The 15,078-nt window shown below is 42.5% G+C and overlaps 2 protein-coding genes and 1 long non-coding RNA gene across 6 annotated transcripts in view; 2 read left to right on the top strand and 1 right to left on the bottom strand.

Moving 5' to 3' along the window:
• Window positions 1-152: 152 nt before the first annotated feature.
• fastkd2 (FAST kinase domains 2) lies at window positions 153-4,911 on the top strand. The gene is made up of 11 exons (XM_061272653.1): window positions 153-1,094; window positions 1,170-1,273; window positions 1,367-1,475; window positions 2,101-2,224; window positions 2,296-2,435; window positions 2,498-2,670; window positions 2,740-2,903; window positions 2,966-3,199; window positions 3,506-3,566; window positions 3,706-3,820; window positions 3,911-4,911. The coding sequence occupies exons 1-11, from the start codon at window positions 471-473 to the stop codon at window positions 3,998-4,000; spliced, it is 1,938 nt and encodes a 645-aa protein (XP_061128637.1). The 5' UTR covers window positions 153-470; the 3' UTR covers window positions 4,001-4,911.
• A 541-nt stretch (window positions 4,912-5,452) lies between these two features.
• raph1b (Ras association (RalGDS/AF-6) and pleckstrin homology domains 1b) overlaps window positions 5,453-15,078 on the top strand; it is a 30,442-nt gene continuing 20,816 nt past the window's right edge. For 3 of the 4 annotated variants that reach the window (XM_061263879.1, XM_061263869.1, XM_061304879.1), the window contains exon 1: window positions 5,453-5,746. The gene's annotated coding sequence lies outside the window, so the exon portion shown is untranslated. The remainder of the gene's footprint in view (window positions 5,747-15,078) is intronic. The other variant, XM_061263852.1, reaches the window with a different exon arrangement.
• On the bottom strand, window positions 10,272-12,941 carry LOC133150571 (uncharacterized). Its single transcript, XR_009713797.1, has 3 exons — window positions 12,499-12,941; window positions 11,449-11,562; window positions 10,272-11,364 (listed from the first exon to the last, which is right to left on the bottom strand). It is a non-coding gene; the product is annotated as an uncharacterized LOC133150571 (long non-coding RNA).

Genomic DNA, 15,078 nt, shown 5'->3' with positions numbered 1-15,078 from the left:
GGAGAAGGTGGCTTTATAGTGAATTTAAAAATGTAAAACTAACCACTTATATGTTATTTTGCAATGAAAATGTTTTTTAGGTTGCTATAAATATAAATATTTTCCGTTACGTTCGGGCAGGAAGTTATCGTGTTTCTAGAGGGGCTGCTTAAAGTGGTGCACACACCTCGATGCGCCATACGCGAATGCAAGTTGTAAAAATAACAAGTAAAAACAACATGAATGACATTGACAGTTTTCTCGCTTAAACCATTATTTATTCAAGTTATTTAATTTATATTAATATAACTTTGAGCGTAATGCAGTTTGATGGTGGACTGACTAGATTTTGCCAAACAAAGCGTGTTGGTTCGTTGTTGACCTTGCGTTCATTTTAAGACCTTCCGACGTGAATTAGCTCGACAAAATATGTAATCCATCATTAGTGAAAAAGTCTTCACTTATTCGAACGCACACCATCTTGGTGGAGAATGTCACTGTGGTTGACACAAGTCGTCGTGAGGTGTTCTCTACGCTCCTGCATCTATTCGGTCAAATATTGCAGCTCCACAGTAGCAGGCAAGAACTCATGTTCCTCCGAACAATTATCACACATTTATGGCACTAAACAAATCCATTCGTGGCGGGCTGCTAGTTTCAAGAGTCCCGTGAGGTTCTATTCGCTGGATGCCAGTTTGGAACCAGAGAACACTAAGGTTGTCTCTCCCTCTGTGGAGGGGTCTTTGGTTCTGGATGAGATCCAGCATCCCAGCGGCGAGAGACAGGAAAGGTCCATTTTCTTTCAACTCCTGCAGCACTGCGGCTCCCCGTCAGATGTGCTTGACCTCAGCCAAAAATATGCGGCCAGCCCTCGTCAAATCAGCAACTGCTTTACATATATGTGGTCCAGCATCAAGAAGATGTCAGATGAGCAGCGGCGCTGTGAGATCCAGCTGATGTTTGAGCATTCTGGATTTGATCAACTGCTGGAAAGCGCCATGACCAATGTGAGGTCCATGCAAAATGAAGACTTGGCTTACTCTCTTCTGGCTATGGTGAGTTTAGGTGTGCCCCAAAGGAGCCGTGTGGTCCAGCTGTATCTTCGTGCCTGCCAGGTAAATACACCTGATGCAAATTATTGTTTGATTTTTTTTTTTCTATTGAATAATATATTTTTTTCTCACTGACAGGAGAGGTTGAACGGCTTTGATGAGAAGAGTTTGTCCATCTTAGCCTCCTCCCTGGAAAATATGGAGAGCACCCCCAATGTTGTTGCACTGAAACAGGGTTTGAGGTAAAAAAAAAAAAAAAGTCTCGTTTGTTGTCGTTTTCCCCAATCATGCCGCATCGTAAATTATTTCTTTTTTGTTGTCGTTTTCTGCTCCAGGTTGGTAGTTGAGGCGCTCCTTCCCAGGATAAAGAATATCGTGGCGCTCCAAACCGTGATGCGTCTCTTGGGTAAAGAGATGCCGCTAGACCTCAAACGGAAACTTGAGGTATGTTCCCCTTTTCTAAGATCTGAACTAGAAAAAAACAAAGTTGTATTGAAGTGATTTCTTGATTGAACAGGTCTGGCGGTACTCATGCAATTGACTACCGTTTTTTTCCATGTATAATGCGCCCCCATGTATAATACGCACCCTAAAAATGGCATGTCGATGCTGGAAAACAGCCTGTACCCATGTATAATACGCACCCAAATTTTGACTCCTACTTAAGTCCGTAAACGTAAAATTATTTCAGAAAAAAGATCATCTTTGGGAACAAGCGGATGTTATTCTGCCGGTCAGTATCACTGCGCATGCGCTAGCAAACTAGATAGCGAAGAAATGTTTCGGATTTGCGTAGGGTACATTGCGACAGCAAACGAGCAGGTGATCGAGCAAGCGTCTGATACGAGAGCATTGTGTTGTGTTGTGAGAAGAAAGCGCATCTCTAATGGCCGCCTCCGTATCATATCCGGATTAAAAAAAAATTGTACCCATGTATAATGCGCACCCCAGATTTTAGGACAATAGTTACATTTTGCGCATTATACATGGAAAAAAACGGTAAAAGGAATTCCTGTTTTATGCTTCATTCTTAGCACCAAACATTGACCCGAATCATTTCAACTTTCAGCGAAAGGCTTTCTCAATGGCCGAGCAGTTCACCCTTCCCAATACACATTACATGATCTCCACCATGGCCAAAATGGGCTTCTATTCCAAACCACTGCTGGATATCTGCAGTCAGACAATTACAGGTACGATGACAATAATCAATAAAACCTCTGGCTTTGGATCAACTCGCTATCGTTGCTCTGGATCTGCGCAGAAAATCTTCCCGGAGTCCCGTTTAACCGACTGTTAAAAGTGCTGCTTTCGTGCCGGGAGCTTCACTACAGAGATTTGACCCTGCTCACTGGCATCTCCGACTACATCGCCTCCACAATCGACATATGGAGCCAAAAGGAGGTAAAGCCCTTCTGGATGATTCATGACATTATTATCAGTCTAACGTTCTCACTTCACTCCAGGTTGTCCTCTTCCTGTCGGCGTTTGAGAACCTTGCCTTTTGTCCCGCCTCGTTGATGGCGGCATTTGCCCAAAGAGTCATCGCCAACCCAGACACTCTGACGCTTAAAGACCTTCTGTGTGTCCTCAAGGTCTACTCGTCCCTCAACTATAGCTTGCAGCTCGACAGAGAGCAGTATGTTCTTTGGTTCGTGGATTTCTCAGCCAATTGGTGCAACAAGGTGATGTTCTGGTGTTGCTCTAGGTTTCTGCAGAGCCTCAGCAAGACTCTGGACTTCTACCTGCACAGGATGTCAAGTTCCCAACTGTTGAAGGCTTGTTATTGTCTCTGCCTTCTTGGCCACTTCCCATTCGCACCTCTGGAGAAACTCCTACAGGGTGCCAAGTTGGAGGTGCTGAGGAGAGAAGGTCTGGACCGCACTTGTCAAATGAGAAAAATACCTTATTCATCGGAATTGTCTTTACGGCAGTGACGTACGTGAAGAAACAGGAGCAGATGTTTCAGACGCTCCACCTGTGCCTCCATCTTGACCAGCCTGTCCTCCCAAAGCCACTAAGCGTTCCTGCAATTATGATGGGAGAAGGAACATCCAGCGCTCCGTCGGTTAATCCGAGTCTCTCGCGGCTCCTGCGAGATTTCTTGTCTGACCAAGCTGATGTAGTGCTACAAGAAATGGTGACGGTGGAGAACATCTACTTCGTAGGTAATAAAACATGCACGATTACGATCGATATTTTCTCGTATGATAAATCGTACCGTAATTTTCGGACTATAAGTCGCACCGGAGTATAAATCGCACCAGCCATAAAATGCCCAAAAAAGTGAAAAAAAAAACATATATGTATATGTCGCTCCTGAGTATAAGTCGCCCCCCCCACCCAAACTATGAAAAAACCCGCGACTTATAGTCCGGAAATTACGGTATAAACACTGAAAGAAAGTGCCTGCTTCAGATATTCTTCAGTTTCAAAAAACATTATTATTATTTTTTTTTTGCATTGATTGTTAGATGCCGTGATTAGCAAACCCGTGGCGAAGCAAACCTTAAGTGAAGAAACACAACCCCAAAGGTAAGGCAAAGGAGATCCCCACACCGTCCGTAATTTTTAGGAACGTCAGGTGGATCTCAATCTAGTAATGTTATGGTGACGCCCCTTGAAAAAAAAAAAAAAACCCTTAAGCTACAGAAGCTTCTTGTCACTGTTGTAGAATGGCAGTTCTTTGTCCGGCTTCTTCCGCTTTCTGCTTCGGTACGTCTCAACCCCGAGGTCCGCTGGCTGTCAAGCTTCGCCATCTTAAGCTTTTAGGCTATATTCCAATGACGGTAAGAGTTTTTTTCTGTTTCTGAATCAGTCGTCACAATAAGATCCTTCACTCAAATATGTGATTCTACTTAATGGTCTTCACTCGCCAGATAACAGAACAAGTGCTGAAGTCTGAAGAGAAGGCAACGCAACTCCTAACACAAGAAATCTTTCCGGAAAGGACAATCAGCACCTCATGATCCGTCCCGTCATCACAAAGGTTGAAAGTTTGAAACCTCAAACCAGATGAGCGCATTTGTACAAAGCCCAATCCCAGTGAAGACTGGAGAAGATACAAATTGTACGTCAATCAAGAATGAAATGACCAAGCTGTTCCCAAATGCTTATGGAGGAAAGGTGATGTAACACACTGACTCCTGCCCCAGCTTCTTTTTTTTTTTTGGGAAAGTCACTTGCTAAGGGAAGGGTTATCACGATTCTGACTTTTGCAACTTTACACATTGCATGAGATAGATGAATAAGTGAAAGTTCACATTTCACTTTAGTGCCGGTAGCCGAAACACGCAGAGGCTTTTTGATTTGGTGTCTTCTCTCGATTGAGAAGCCTCAAATTAATTACTTGTACCATTTTATATTCACCAATATAAATTCGGAAAGGTAAAACTAACTCTTTGCGTCTTTCCAAAAGAACTAATATACAAAAAAGATGGCTACATAAACTTTGGGAACTTGTTGTACTTCGGTGAGCCACTAGGTGGCAACACAGCCTTGTGTTTTGAGAGACCTGTTGACATTCATTGCAGCACACTTGGAAAAAGGGCAATTTTGTTGAAAATTAATGAAAATTCATTGCCTAGTTGCATTTAATTTAGCGGGAGAGTGGATAGTATTAACTTTGCAATATTGACACGATCCACGCGGTTAACAATAAGCGTCACTATTGATGAGCCAAATCATATTGCGAGAAAATGCAAATCCAATTTTGCGACCTAATTCTGACTTCATGGGTTCCAGGGGAAGTTTATGAAATGTATTATGAATTATGGTTAAATTGTTGAATTATTAGTTAAATGTTTAAAAAACAATTTGAAGAACAGTGTCGGGCAGTCAATAAAAAGAAAAACAAATGCAAATTAATTCACCTTCACAACACTGACTCTGATTTGACACGTTCACGTTGATTGACTATAGATTTCAAAGATATTTTCACCTTCGATTAAAAAATAAAGGAATGCAACACGTTGCCTGGATTCAGGTGACCTACTGAACAATAGAGTAACACAGTGCCAATACAGAATCAATACCGTTTTGCTTCATGAGGCCTCTTCTGCCCATCACGGTCTAGAGATGGTAGAATGAAGAATATCATTGAATTTTCAAAAATGTGTCATTCCTTGCTGAAATGGACGAAGGTAATCGTCAAATTTATTGTCTTATTTATTGTCTTGAAGTGACAACAGTGTTTCATTGTGGGGGGGGGGGGGGTTCAACGTCGCTAGTTGAATGCGTACACGTCGCGATTTTGTTTTTAAGGTTTGTATTTTTTGTGTGCACTTAACACGATGCGTGCATTTGATTAACTTTCGAACAGAAGCTACTGCGAAACTAGTCATTATGTATTCCGACGCGACGATACATTAGCATCAATCGGATACGACACTTATATGTCCGATTATGCGTAGCACGTGAAGGCAACGTTTGGTCTGGGTTGGACAGGAAACGACAGACGCGCAGCGCGCAGCGTGTCCCCTCCGCGGTCGGGGAGAAGAATGGCTAATGGTCCGGCGGGATCCATGTAGATGAGACTGAGCGTGAGAACATGACGATGACGGATACTTTAAAGTAGTTTTGATACATTTTCCAAAACGGCTCACCATTCGAGACCCAAGAAGCGTGACGCATCTTTCCCACACGACTGTTATATTCCCCCCGCTGGAAAGGAGACAACCAGAAGACAGGACCCTCTTTGTGAGTCCCATTTCATTGTAAGCATTATTTTTCTTCTTATTATTATTATTAGCTGCCTGGTCGTGTATGCCTTCTATTCTCCTTTTTAACTTTCGTTCGGGAACGCCCTTGATGGGTACGACCGTTGTTTAATTCATCCATGTATTTGATGGCTGAGCCGCACGCCGTTGACAGTGGAAAGAAAAGCACCAGTCTGCCGCATTTTCCTCAAACTCTATTCGAATTTCTAAAAGAGCATCCGTAAATCCTCCGGCCCTAAGAAAAGGATGTATGGACGGGATGTGGGAGCCCCCCCAACCCCCCCCCCCCCCCCCCCCCTTTCTAATGCGGCCATTGAATGACTCCTTTCTTGGGGACAAGGGGTGTACGTGGGCCGACAGGAAAATGGCAATTAGAGTTTTTAGGGAGTCGGGTTATAAACTATTTTATTTATTCAAGCGTTTAATAGACTTGTGGAAGCGGAGCTGTCTCCACCCTGGCGAGCGAGGGGAGGGAGGCCAGCAGCTTCTGCTCATGGCCGATGGTGTGGTCTCGCGTACGGCCTCATGAAAATGCCAATTTTATGACCGAGGGCTCTGTTGAACGCAATTGAATGTGTTTTTGTAGTTCATCACTATCAAATACGAACGCCGCTGTAATCTCCATTGTTTGTTGACGTCACTGCCTGGGATTGCTAGGTTCACATGAGTTAGCATCCATTCAAAGGTAGCAAAGCAACCAAGTGTTGTGTTTAGTGTCGTTTCAGCCAAGGTGAGTTGGGAAAGCCTTAAACACATTTGCTACGAAGGTCTGAAATGACCCCGACCGCCACCAAACGCACACCGTGTGGGGTTCAAAGGTCATGCCAGCGTCTGGCCGGCTCCCAACACTGCAAATGTGTGTCATTCGTACTGCAAAAGTTATCCAAGAGAAGGTACTCTCTCTGTCTGTCTGTCTCTCTCTTTCTCTTTCTCTCTCTTCTCTCTCTTCTCTCTTTCTTTCTCTTTCTTTCTCTTTCTCTTTCTCTCTCTTTCTCTCTTTCTCTCTTTCTCTTTCTCTTTCTCTTTCTCTCTCTTTCTCTCTCTCTCTTGCTCTTTCTCTCTCTCTTGCTCTTTCTCTCTCTCTCGCTCTTTCTCTCTCTCTCGCTCTTTCTCTCTCTCTCTCTCTCTCTCTCTCTCTCTCTTTCTCTCTCTCTCTTTCTCTCTTTCGCTCTTTGTCTCTCTCGCTCTTTCTCTCTCTCGCTCTTTCTCTTGCTCTCTCTCGCTCTCTTGCTCTCGCTCTCTTGCTCTTGCTCTCTTGCTCTCTCTCTCTCTCTCTCTCTCTCTCTCTCTCTCTCTCTCTCTCTCTCTCTCTCTCTCTCTCTCTCTCTCTCTCTCTCTCTCTCTCTCTCTCTCTCTCTCTCTCTCTCTCTCTCAAAAATATGGTGCATGGGAGTTAATATGACAGGAGAGGCCTTTTGGCCCAGACCTTTATTCCCAGACAGGACCGTTTAAGTCCTCAAGCATTCATGATTTGCATTCTTCCCAGTGTGGTGGCAACGTTTGCTTCCAGCGCAGTTGGTCGTGTTCTGCTCGCTCCTTGCAGTGAGATGCCTTTCAGATTTGATCTAATTCTTTTGCAGGATTTCGATTTCTACACGAGTAGATGCTGAGGAATCTGGAAAAACGGTCGAGTTTTTGTTCCTCTGGGCATTTGGCTTTGGATTATATGCTGAAATATTTGTGCCGCTTAATCGTGTTGATGAAATTAGTTTTCTAATGTTTGGATTCATTGCCCCAGTCGCATCAGCAATGAGTCAGTCTAAACTATACACACGTGTGATATGGAACAGGATTGTGCAAAACATTTTGTCAGCAGACTTAAGTGCCCCAGGGCGCAATGTTTGGGCTCTTGCTGTACAGCTCAGCCATAAAAAAAAGGCAGACACGGATTAGATTTCCAGGCACAGAGGTAGAATATGTTGGAAGGGAGTTAGTCATTTCACGGCTTCTGTTTAAAAGCACATGAATGCTTTGTCATCATTTTTCCTCTCCACATAGTTGGAAAAGAACAGCTCGACATCTCCAAGTAACATGTTTTTCACATTTCTAGGGAAGCTTTTGCAACCGTCACTGTTTTTGGGGAGAGCTTGTGGGCACATAGTTGATTGAATAGAAAGAACAGTCAAATTCGTAAGCAATGGACCGTAATTTTCGGACTATAAGTCGCAGTTTTTTTCATAGTTTGGGTGGGGGGGGGGGGCGACTTATACTCAGGAGCGATTTATATACATACACTACCGTTCAAAAGTTTGGGGTCACAAAATTGTTTGGGTGACCCCAAACTTTTGAACGGTAGTGTATATATTTATTTAGAAAATTATTTATGGATTATATATAATCTTCTGTGTAAAAAATCTTATAATATATATGTATACTTATATTCATAGATTATATATAATCTTATACAAATATAAAATATAATTTATAATATTTAATTCGTAATATATATATTATAATAATATTTACACTACCGTTCAAAAGTTTGGGGTCACCCAAACAATTTTGTGACCCCAAACTTTTGAACGGTAGTGTATAAAAAAATTTTTTTCACTTTTTGGGGCATTTTATGGCTGGTGCGACTTATACTCCGGTGCGACTTATAGTCCGAAAATTACGGTAAGACTCATTTTGTGTCTGTCTGTAACCGCTTCAACTGGGTCGCGTGACGGGCTGTGCGTGACTATTCGAGCAAGCCACCCTTGTCCTTGGGCGTAAAATTCCCCGTACAAAAGAGAATGCGGCGGGGTGGCAGCAGTGTACATTTCCTCAGGTTGCCTTTCAACCGGCAGATGCAGCTTCAAACGTCCACTTGGGTGCACTCTGATGGTGCACCGGAGGCCAAAGTGTAACCTGATCCTGCCCCACAGACACAAGGACATTTGGGAGTATCATCAGCTGCAGTGTTTGGACTAAAGGCAAACTCATTTGTGTGTCCCCCCCGCACACGGTCTCTAGCTTGTACACGTAAAGGTCTGTTAACATTTTGCTGACCTTTGACAGCAGCTGCCCCGTAGCCTTTGGAAACAAAGGCCGTAGTCAGTTGACGTGAGCGTAGCCTCCAATCTCTCTTGCTTCACAAACTCTTGGGCTTCCTGTTGGCCTTTTCATGCACAGATTCAAGCATATATGCAGTGGTGCTTAAATAAACCTTGACAAAGAAAGCTTGACCGATTTGCTTGCACCTCTTAGGTGGGGTCCTCAAGATAATCAGGCGAATTTGAGCATTTTTCTCCCGTGATTCATACGACTGGTCCAGTTCTGGTTCGAATGGAGTTGTCGTAACACCTCAAATTTGATATGAAACCTGGTGTTTTATTCCAAAAATAACATTTAACGTTACCGGATAAGCTAACAGTTAGCCTAGCTTTAGTTCAGATGTTTACAAACCGCTACATGTGAAGCCCGTAGAACTTAACTTACCGTATTTTCCGGACTATAAGGCGCACCTTCAATGAATGGCCCACTTTAAAACTTAATCCTTATATAAGGCGCACTGGACTATAAGGTGCACCGTTAATGCATCATGTCAGATTTTTAGTCCAAATCATTCTCCATTTGATCTTTTTTATTTCAACGTCAGATGCAACAAATTACTTTATAATCACAAAATACTGATCCATAGTCTTTTTGATTCATGATTCATAGTCTTCAGCAGGCCACTTGATTTCATGACACAATGCTTCGGGCCAGTTTGAATTTAGGAATTTAGTCCATATATAAGGCGCACTGGACTATAAGGCGCACTGTCGGCTTTTGAGAAGATTTTAAGTTTTTAGGTGTTTTTATAGTCCGGAAAATACGGTAGATTTGGAAAACCCAACGCTTGGATGAATGTGTCCAAAGAAAGGTCAGTTCGGACATGCAGACCTCAACAGTGAGTTGAGGAAAAGACCTCTTCTGAATGAATGGACAAATAGATACTCTAAAATCTTGGAGAAAGCCTTCCAAAATGTTGCATAGGGAGAATAACTGCCAATGAACCCACCCATCACCAGCGACTTGGTTGATGGGAGCAGGCACAAGGAGGGCACACTACCCGCGGATCTCCACTCATTCGTGTTCCGTGATAAGGGGGCAGACTCTGGCCAAGGGTTGCCATTGACCTACAATTGGCTTCGTGCTACTTTACTAGGAAAAAAAGTTACCCATTTATACACACACACAAAAAAAAAAAACGTGTTGTACAGGGTCCGGCAAAATGATCTGACACATTTGAAGGTTTAATAAAATGCAAATAAATTAAAGATTTTTTTTCATTTTCGAAAAGTACAGATTTTGTTCTTGATAAACATTTCCACAATGAAAACGCGATGCTCACCGGTCCAATTCATGTTAGCAACTGAAACCAAACAAAATAACATTATTTGAAAATGAAATTAAACAAAACAAAATGTACTTTTCGAAAATAAAATAACTTTTTTGTTTCTTCAATTAATTTGCATTTTATTAAAACTACAAATGTGTCCGATCATTTTGCCGGACCCTATAAAATTCCCCGAATTTATTTTTTTTTCCTCCACAGACCCAAAACACACTTTACATGTCGACAATAAACCACAAAACTATCCATCCATTTTCTGTCGGACTTGCCTCTCTGTTAGCGTAACGGGAGTCTGGAGGGCGGCTATATTTGATTGTCTCCCGTGTGAGCATCATCCTTTAGCACTCTATTAAAGTAGTTACCGTAATTTTCGAACTATAAGTCGCGTTTTTTTTCATAGTTTGGGTGGGGGGGTCGACTTATACTCAGGAGCGACTTATATACATATATACGTTTTCTTTTCACTTTTTTGGGCATTTTATGGCTGGTGCGACTTATACTCCGGTGCGACTTATAGTCCGAAAATTACGGTACTTTTTTCTTACTGCAGGGCTGCTGCTCATTCCAACCACCCCCTTTCTCCCTCCCCTCCACAATAATATCTAAGGTCAGTCATTCAAGCCAACGATGCATGTGACAGGAAATGCCGCTCTGGTCGTTGTACCGTCACACAGCTGAGAGATGTTTTTGTGGCTGCCATTAAGTCAAGAAACCAGAGGGGGGGGGGGGGGGGGGAATAACATTCTATCAGCTGTGTCAGAGGTGATTCATTTGAGTTTTTTCCAAAATGTCCTCACATGGTCACACCGCAATAAAAATCCTTTTAGGTGTCTGGCTTTAGGCTTATAATGCTACGTCAGAGTAGAACAGCAAAGGCATGGTGGAAGCGGGTGATGTGTCACATGTCCATATGGGAGGAGGATTTATTCCTCATCATCCCATTGCCGTAATTAAATGGCCTGTGCTGCAACAGAGGGGAAAAAACATCCCCCCCCCCCCATCAGATCTCTTGCCTGCAATCAGTCTAATATTTGAGAGAGAGCATCGTCGTGATGCTGAGCGCCAAGTTTGTGGGGAAACCAGAGGATGTGCATGCCTGCCCTCAAAGCATCTGGAAGCAACGGAGTGAAAAGCGTAAATGGATTTAGGACGTTTAGGTCACCGGTGGTTTTGCTTGGCAGCTCGTAGAAGTCATTCACATCGTTGACTTTATGGAGGCGAGCGGGCCCACTGATCTTCATTGTCTTTTTTGACACGAGGTTTCATTTAGGACTCTGTTTGTAATAGAAGTGACCTAGAATGGAAGAAAAGAAGCAGATGCAGAAGATTGACGCATTTTTGGTGCAAAAAGAAAAAGTCGCTTGACAGTCACTCAAACCTGTAGGCGTAATCCGAGCGTAAGGATGTTGTCCACGAATAGTCTGGAATGTCTCAAACTGAGTAGCTTTCTAATCCCGTTCTGTTCTGCTCTTCTCTCGGGCTGTTTGGAAACCTGGCGAGATGATACGTGGTCCGATACTATACGCACTTCGATAACATTCGAAACAATTTTACACAATATGGCCTTACTGCTCCTTTGTTTATTTTGAACACGTCCATATACTTAGCAAAGTAGAAATGTACATACGTAGTAGTGATGGGAAAATGAAGCTTCATGAACCAGTTGTTGAATTCTTTGGCTCCTCTAGATGGCAATGTTGGTTTAACGTGAGGGTTTAAAGAAGCTCTTTTGGTGAACAGAGAGTGCCATCTAGAGGTCTAAGTAAACACAACGACGGGTTCATGAACTATCTTGAAGCTTCATTTGCCCATCATTAGTATATAGAGAATCAATTTGTTGAATACCGTAATTTTCGGACTATAAGTCGCACCGGAGTATAAGTCGCACCAGCCATAAAATGCCCAAAATAGTGAAAAAAAACATACATATGTGTATATAAGTCGCTTCTGAGTATAAGTTGCCCCCCCACCCAAACTATGACAAAAAAACGCGATTTATAGTCCGAAAATTACGGTACTTCCCTCGTTCAGTGGCTTGCTTCTCATGTAAGTAGCTGGCATGACTTTGCCCCCTAGCGTCATTGAGGAGTATTGATACTCTCAACTAATATCAATACAGTAAGATTTTTATTCATATCTGTAGGTATCTAGTTCTCGATATTTTGATACGACCCCTACGACCCCAGATGATGTCGTGCAGTTTAGTCTCTGCCATTCCATGCAAAGATGATTCAAATGATGTTTCGGACCTACCAACGAGCCATCATTCTGGCCGCAGCAAGAGGCCGTGTACGACAGAACTTTGTAATGTGCGTGTTCTATTCTCTCCAAACCCTCCTGGCAGCTAGCCAGCCAATGGGACGCTCCATCAGACCCCACGGGCCACCGTGAGAACATTCCTGACGCAGCATTATTCCATAATTCTCACCATGTGTGTTCTCTCCCTCGCAGAGCATTCTCCGCACGAAGCGTGGAGAATCCCGCTGAGGAAGGGAGATCAGCCCCCTTGTAATGGCAACCAGACGTGACCTCCTTTACAATTCAAGCTAGCCTCGGGACGTGCGCTACAGGCACTTTGTCTCGGTGCTGTTGGCCGTAATACGATATTATTTGCACTCAAACTGGTTTCTGTGCGTCGGGCAGACCGAGAGAAACTTGTTTCGATTGTCATCCGTACTAAAAGCAACGCGCTGATCAATACTAATGCATCTTCTCGACCATCCATCCGCCAGCCGACTGAGAAGAATGGTCATGGCGTTGGTTCGGTGCTCATTTCTCCTTCTCCGCGTTTGCATTCAAGCCAGCGCGGTCATTGACTGTCCTTTCCGACAACGGTCCCGCCTTTCTCTTTTCCGATGACATCATCATGGCTGTCGTCCTTCCCCCTTTTGGACTTCCTGGCCCAACGGGAAATGAGGAGTGCGGCTAATGGTTGTGAAGCGTGGGCGAACAAGGACACACCTGTTCTCACAACTACAGTTGTTCTGTTGTTAAAGTGGCGTCTTAACGGACGTATGTTGTTGTTTTTAAAAACAAGGCGTCCTCTCTTTCTGAAAAGTCTCGACTGTGCATTTAGGTCGCTTCTGGCTTTCATGCGTTTAGGATTGTACTTGAATGATTCGAAATGTTTACTTTTATTTAACCTTTATTTACCCAGGCAAACAATTAAGAACTGCGGCATGACCCAAAGAACAATACATAAAACAAGGTTTGTTCGTTTGTTTCGAACATTAAAAGAAATACAAGAAAAAAGTAAAAAATACAGAAAAGCATAACTCTATAGTACACTAGAACATAAAATAAAGAACAAATGATATTGCATTATAATTTTCCCTTTATAGTAAATTCATATTTGTTCAAAAGGGAGGAGAAGGAAGCCTAAGCTTATCTGACTCGACCCCTGGTTATATACACTACCGTTCAAAAGTTTGGGGTGACAAAATTGTTTGGGTGACCCCAAACTTTTGAACGGTAGTGTAAATATTATTATCATAAAATATTATGAATGAAATATTATAAATTATATCTTATATTTGTATAAGATTATATATAATCTATGAATATAAGTATACATATATATTATAAGATTTTTTTTACACAGAAGATTATATATATAATCTATAAATAATTATCTAAATAAATATATACACTACCGTTCAAAAGTTTGGGGTCACCCAAAAAATTTTGTGACCCCAAACTTTTGAACGGTACTGTACATACACAATCAAAAATAAAGAATAACAACCAAGAGCAATAAAACGATACAATATAACATATTTAAATTAGCAGCTGCAAGAGTGGGTTAAAACTTGTTGCAATTTTGATTTGAAAACTGTAAATGATGAGTGAATTTAAGGGTATTTTGCATAGTATTCCAATCATAAGCTTCAGAGAAATGGAAGGAGTTTCCACCGAAAATTGTACGTACTTTGGGGACGGTGACATCCCGAGTATGAATTTGGAAACGAGGTGAAACCAACGGTGACGTCGCCGGGTGTGGCGTGATGTCCGATCAATTCATTTATACAAATCACTGTGGTTCTTTAAAGTGCGCATTTGGTGGAGTCTTTCCAAAAAAAAAATAAATCTATATATTTGTCCTTTTCATGCCACGGTTTCTTTGTCTTGCGCCTAAGAGCAGCTGCCAGTTGACCCCCGGCCGGCCGGCCGGCCGGCCAGCCTGTTGTGGCTTCAGCAACTGTTCTTCTGCAGCTGCACTGGTCCATGTGTCATTGCCACACCTGCTCCCACGCTGATGGAGTGTTATTACACATTAACTGTGCACACTTTGTATCAGGCAGCTGGAAGGAGGCGGGGCATTGGTGACGTGCGTGTGTGTGCTAACAAACAACACACGCAAACTCGGCGCCTGGCGTGTGTTTGCTATGGAAATATGCAGTCACAGTGTTTCTTTCTGTGCAAGCCGAGGCTGTGGTGTGAATAGCAGTTGCTGCACAGAAGAAGAAGAAGAAAAAAACAAAACAGCTGAGGCCAGTGCAAAGTGCTTTCTGAGACTTCCCAGCAGCTGATTTCTCTCCCTTCACTTTTCAGTCTACCGTTTTTTTCCATGTATAATGCGCCCCCATGTATAATACCCACCCTAAAAATGGCATGTCGATGCTGGAAAAAAGCCTGTACCCATGTATAATACGCACCCAAATTTTGACTCCTACTTAAGTCCGTAAACGTAAAATTACCGTTTTTTTCCTTGTATAATGCGCAAAATTTAAGTAGTTTATTGTCCTAAAATCTGTGGTGCGCATTATACATGGGTACAAAAAATTTATAAAATTTTTTATTTTATTTTTTTTTTTAAGAAAGTCATGGTACAACAAAACCAACAACAGGACTGACCGACAAAGACGTGGAACAAAAAGACAGGGTGACATTACTAAAGACAGGAACAGAAACAGAAACAGACATCATCAACGCCAACAAAAAAAATTACATCCAGCCTAGTTAAGACCATACCAAAGACTATAAAAATGGGACCCATTGCCTCCCTGCG

The sequence above is a fragment of the Syngnathus typhle genome, linkage group LG2 (genome assembly GCF_033458585.1).
Source record: "Syngnathus typhle isolate RoL2023-S1 ecotype Sweden linkage group LG2, RoL_Styp_1.0, whole genome shotgun sequence".
Classification (NCBI taxonomy): Eukaryota; Metazoa; Chordata; class Actinopteri; order Syngnathiformes; family Syngnathidae; genus Syngnathus; species Syngnathus typhle.
Note: the sequence above shows the minus strand (reverse complement) of the source record. Positions and strands in the feature narration are given on the sequence as shown.

What these genes read in the sequence shown, in the direction of transcription:
- fastkd2 (XM_061272653.1), top strand. Translation starts at nt 471, where the DNA reads ATGTCACTGTGGTTGACACAAGTCGTCGTGAGGTGTTCTCTACGCTCC. An exon ending in GGAGGTGCTGAGGAGAGAAG is followed by an intron (nt 2,904 to 2,965) that starts GTCTGGACCGCA and finishes TCTTTACGGCAG; the next exon opens with TGACGTACGTGAAGAAACAG. An exon ending in GGAGAACATCTACTTCGTAG is followed by an intron (nt 3,200 to 3,505) that starts GTAATAAAACAT and finishes ATTGATTGTTAG; the next exon opens with ATGCCGTGATTAGCAAACCC.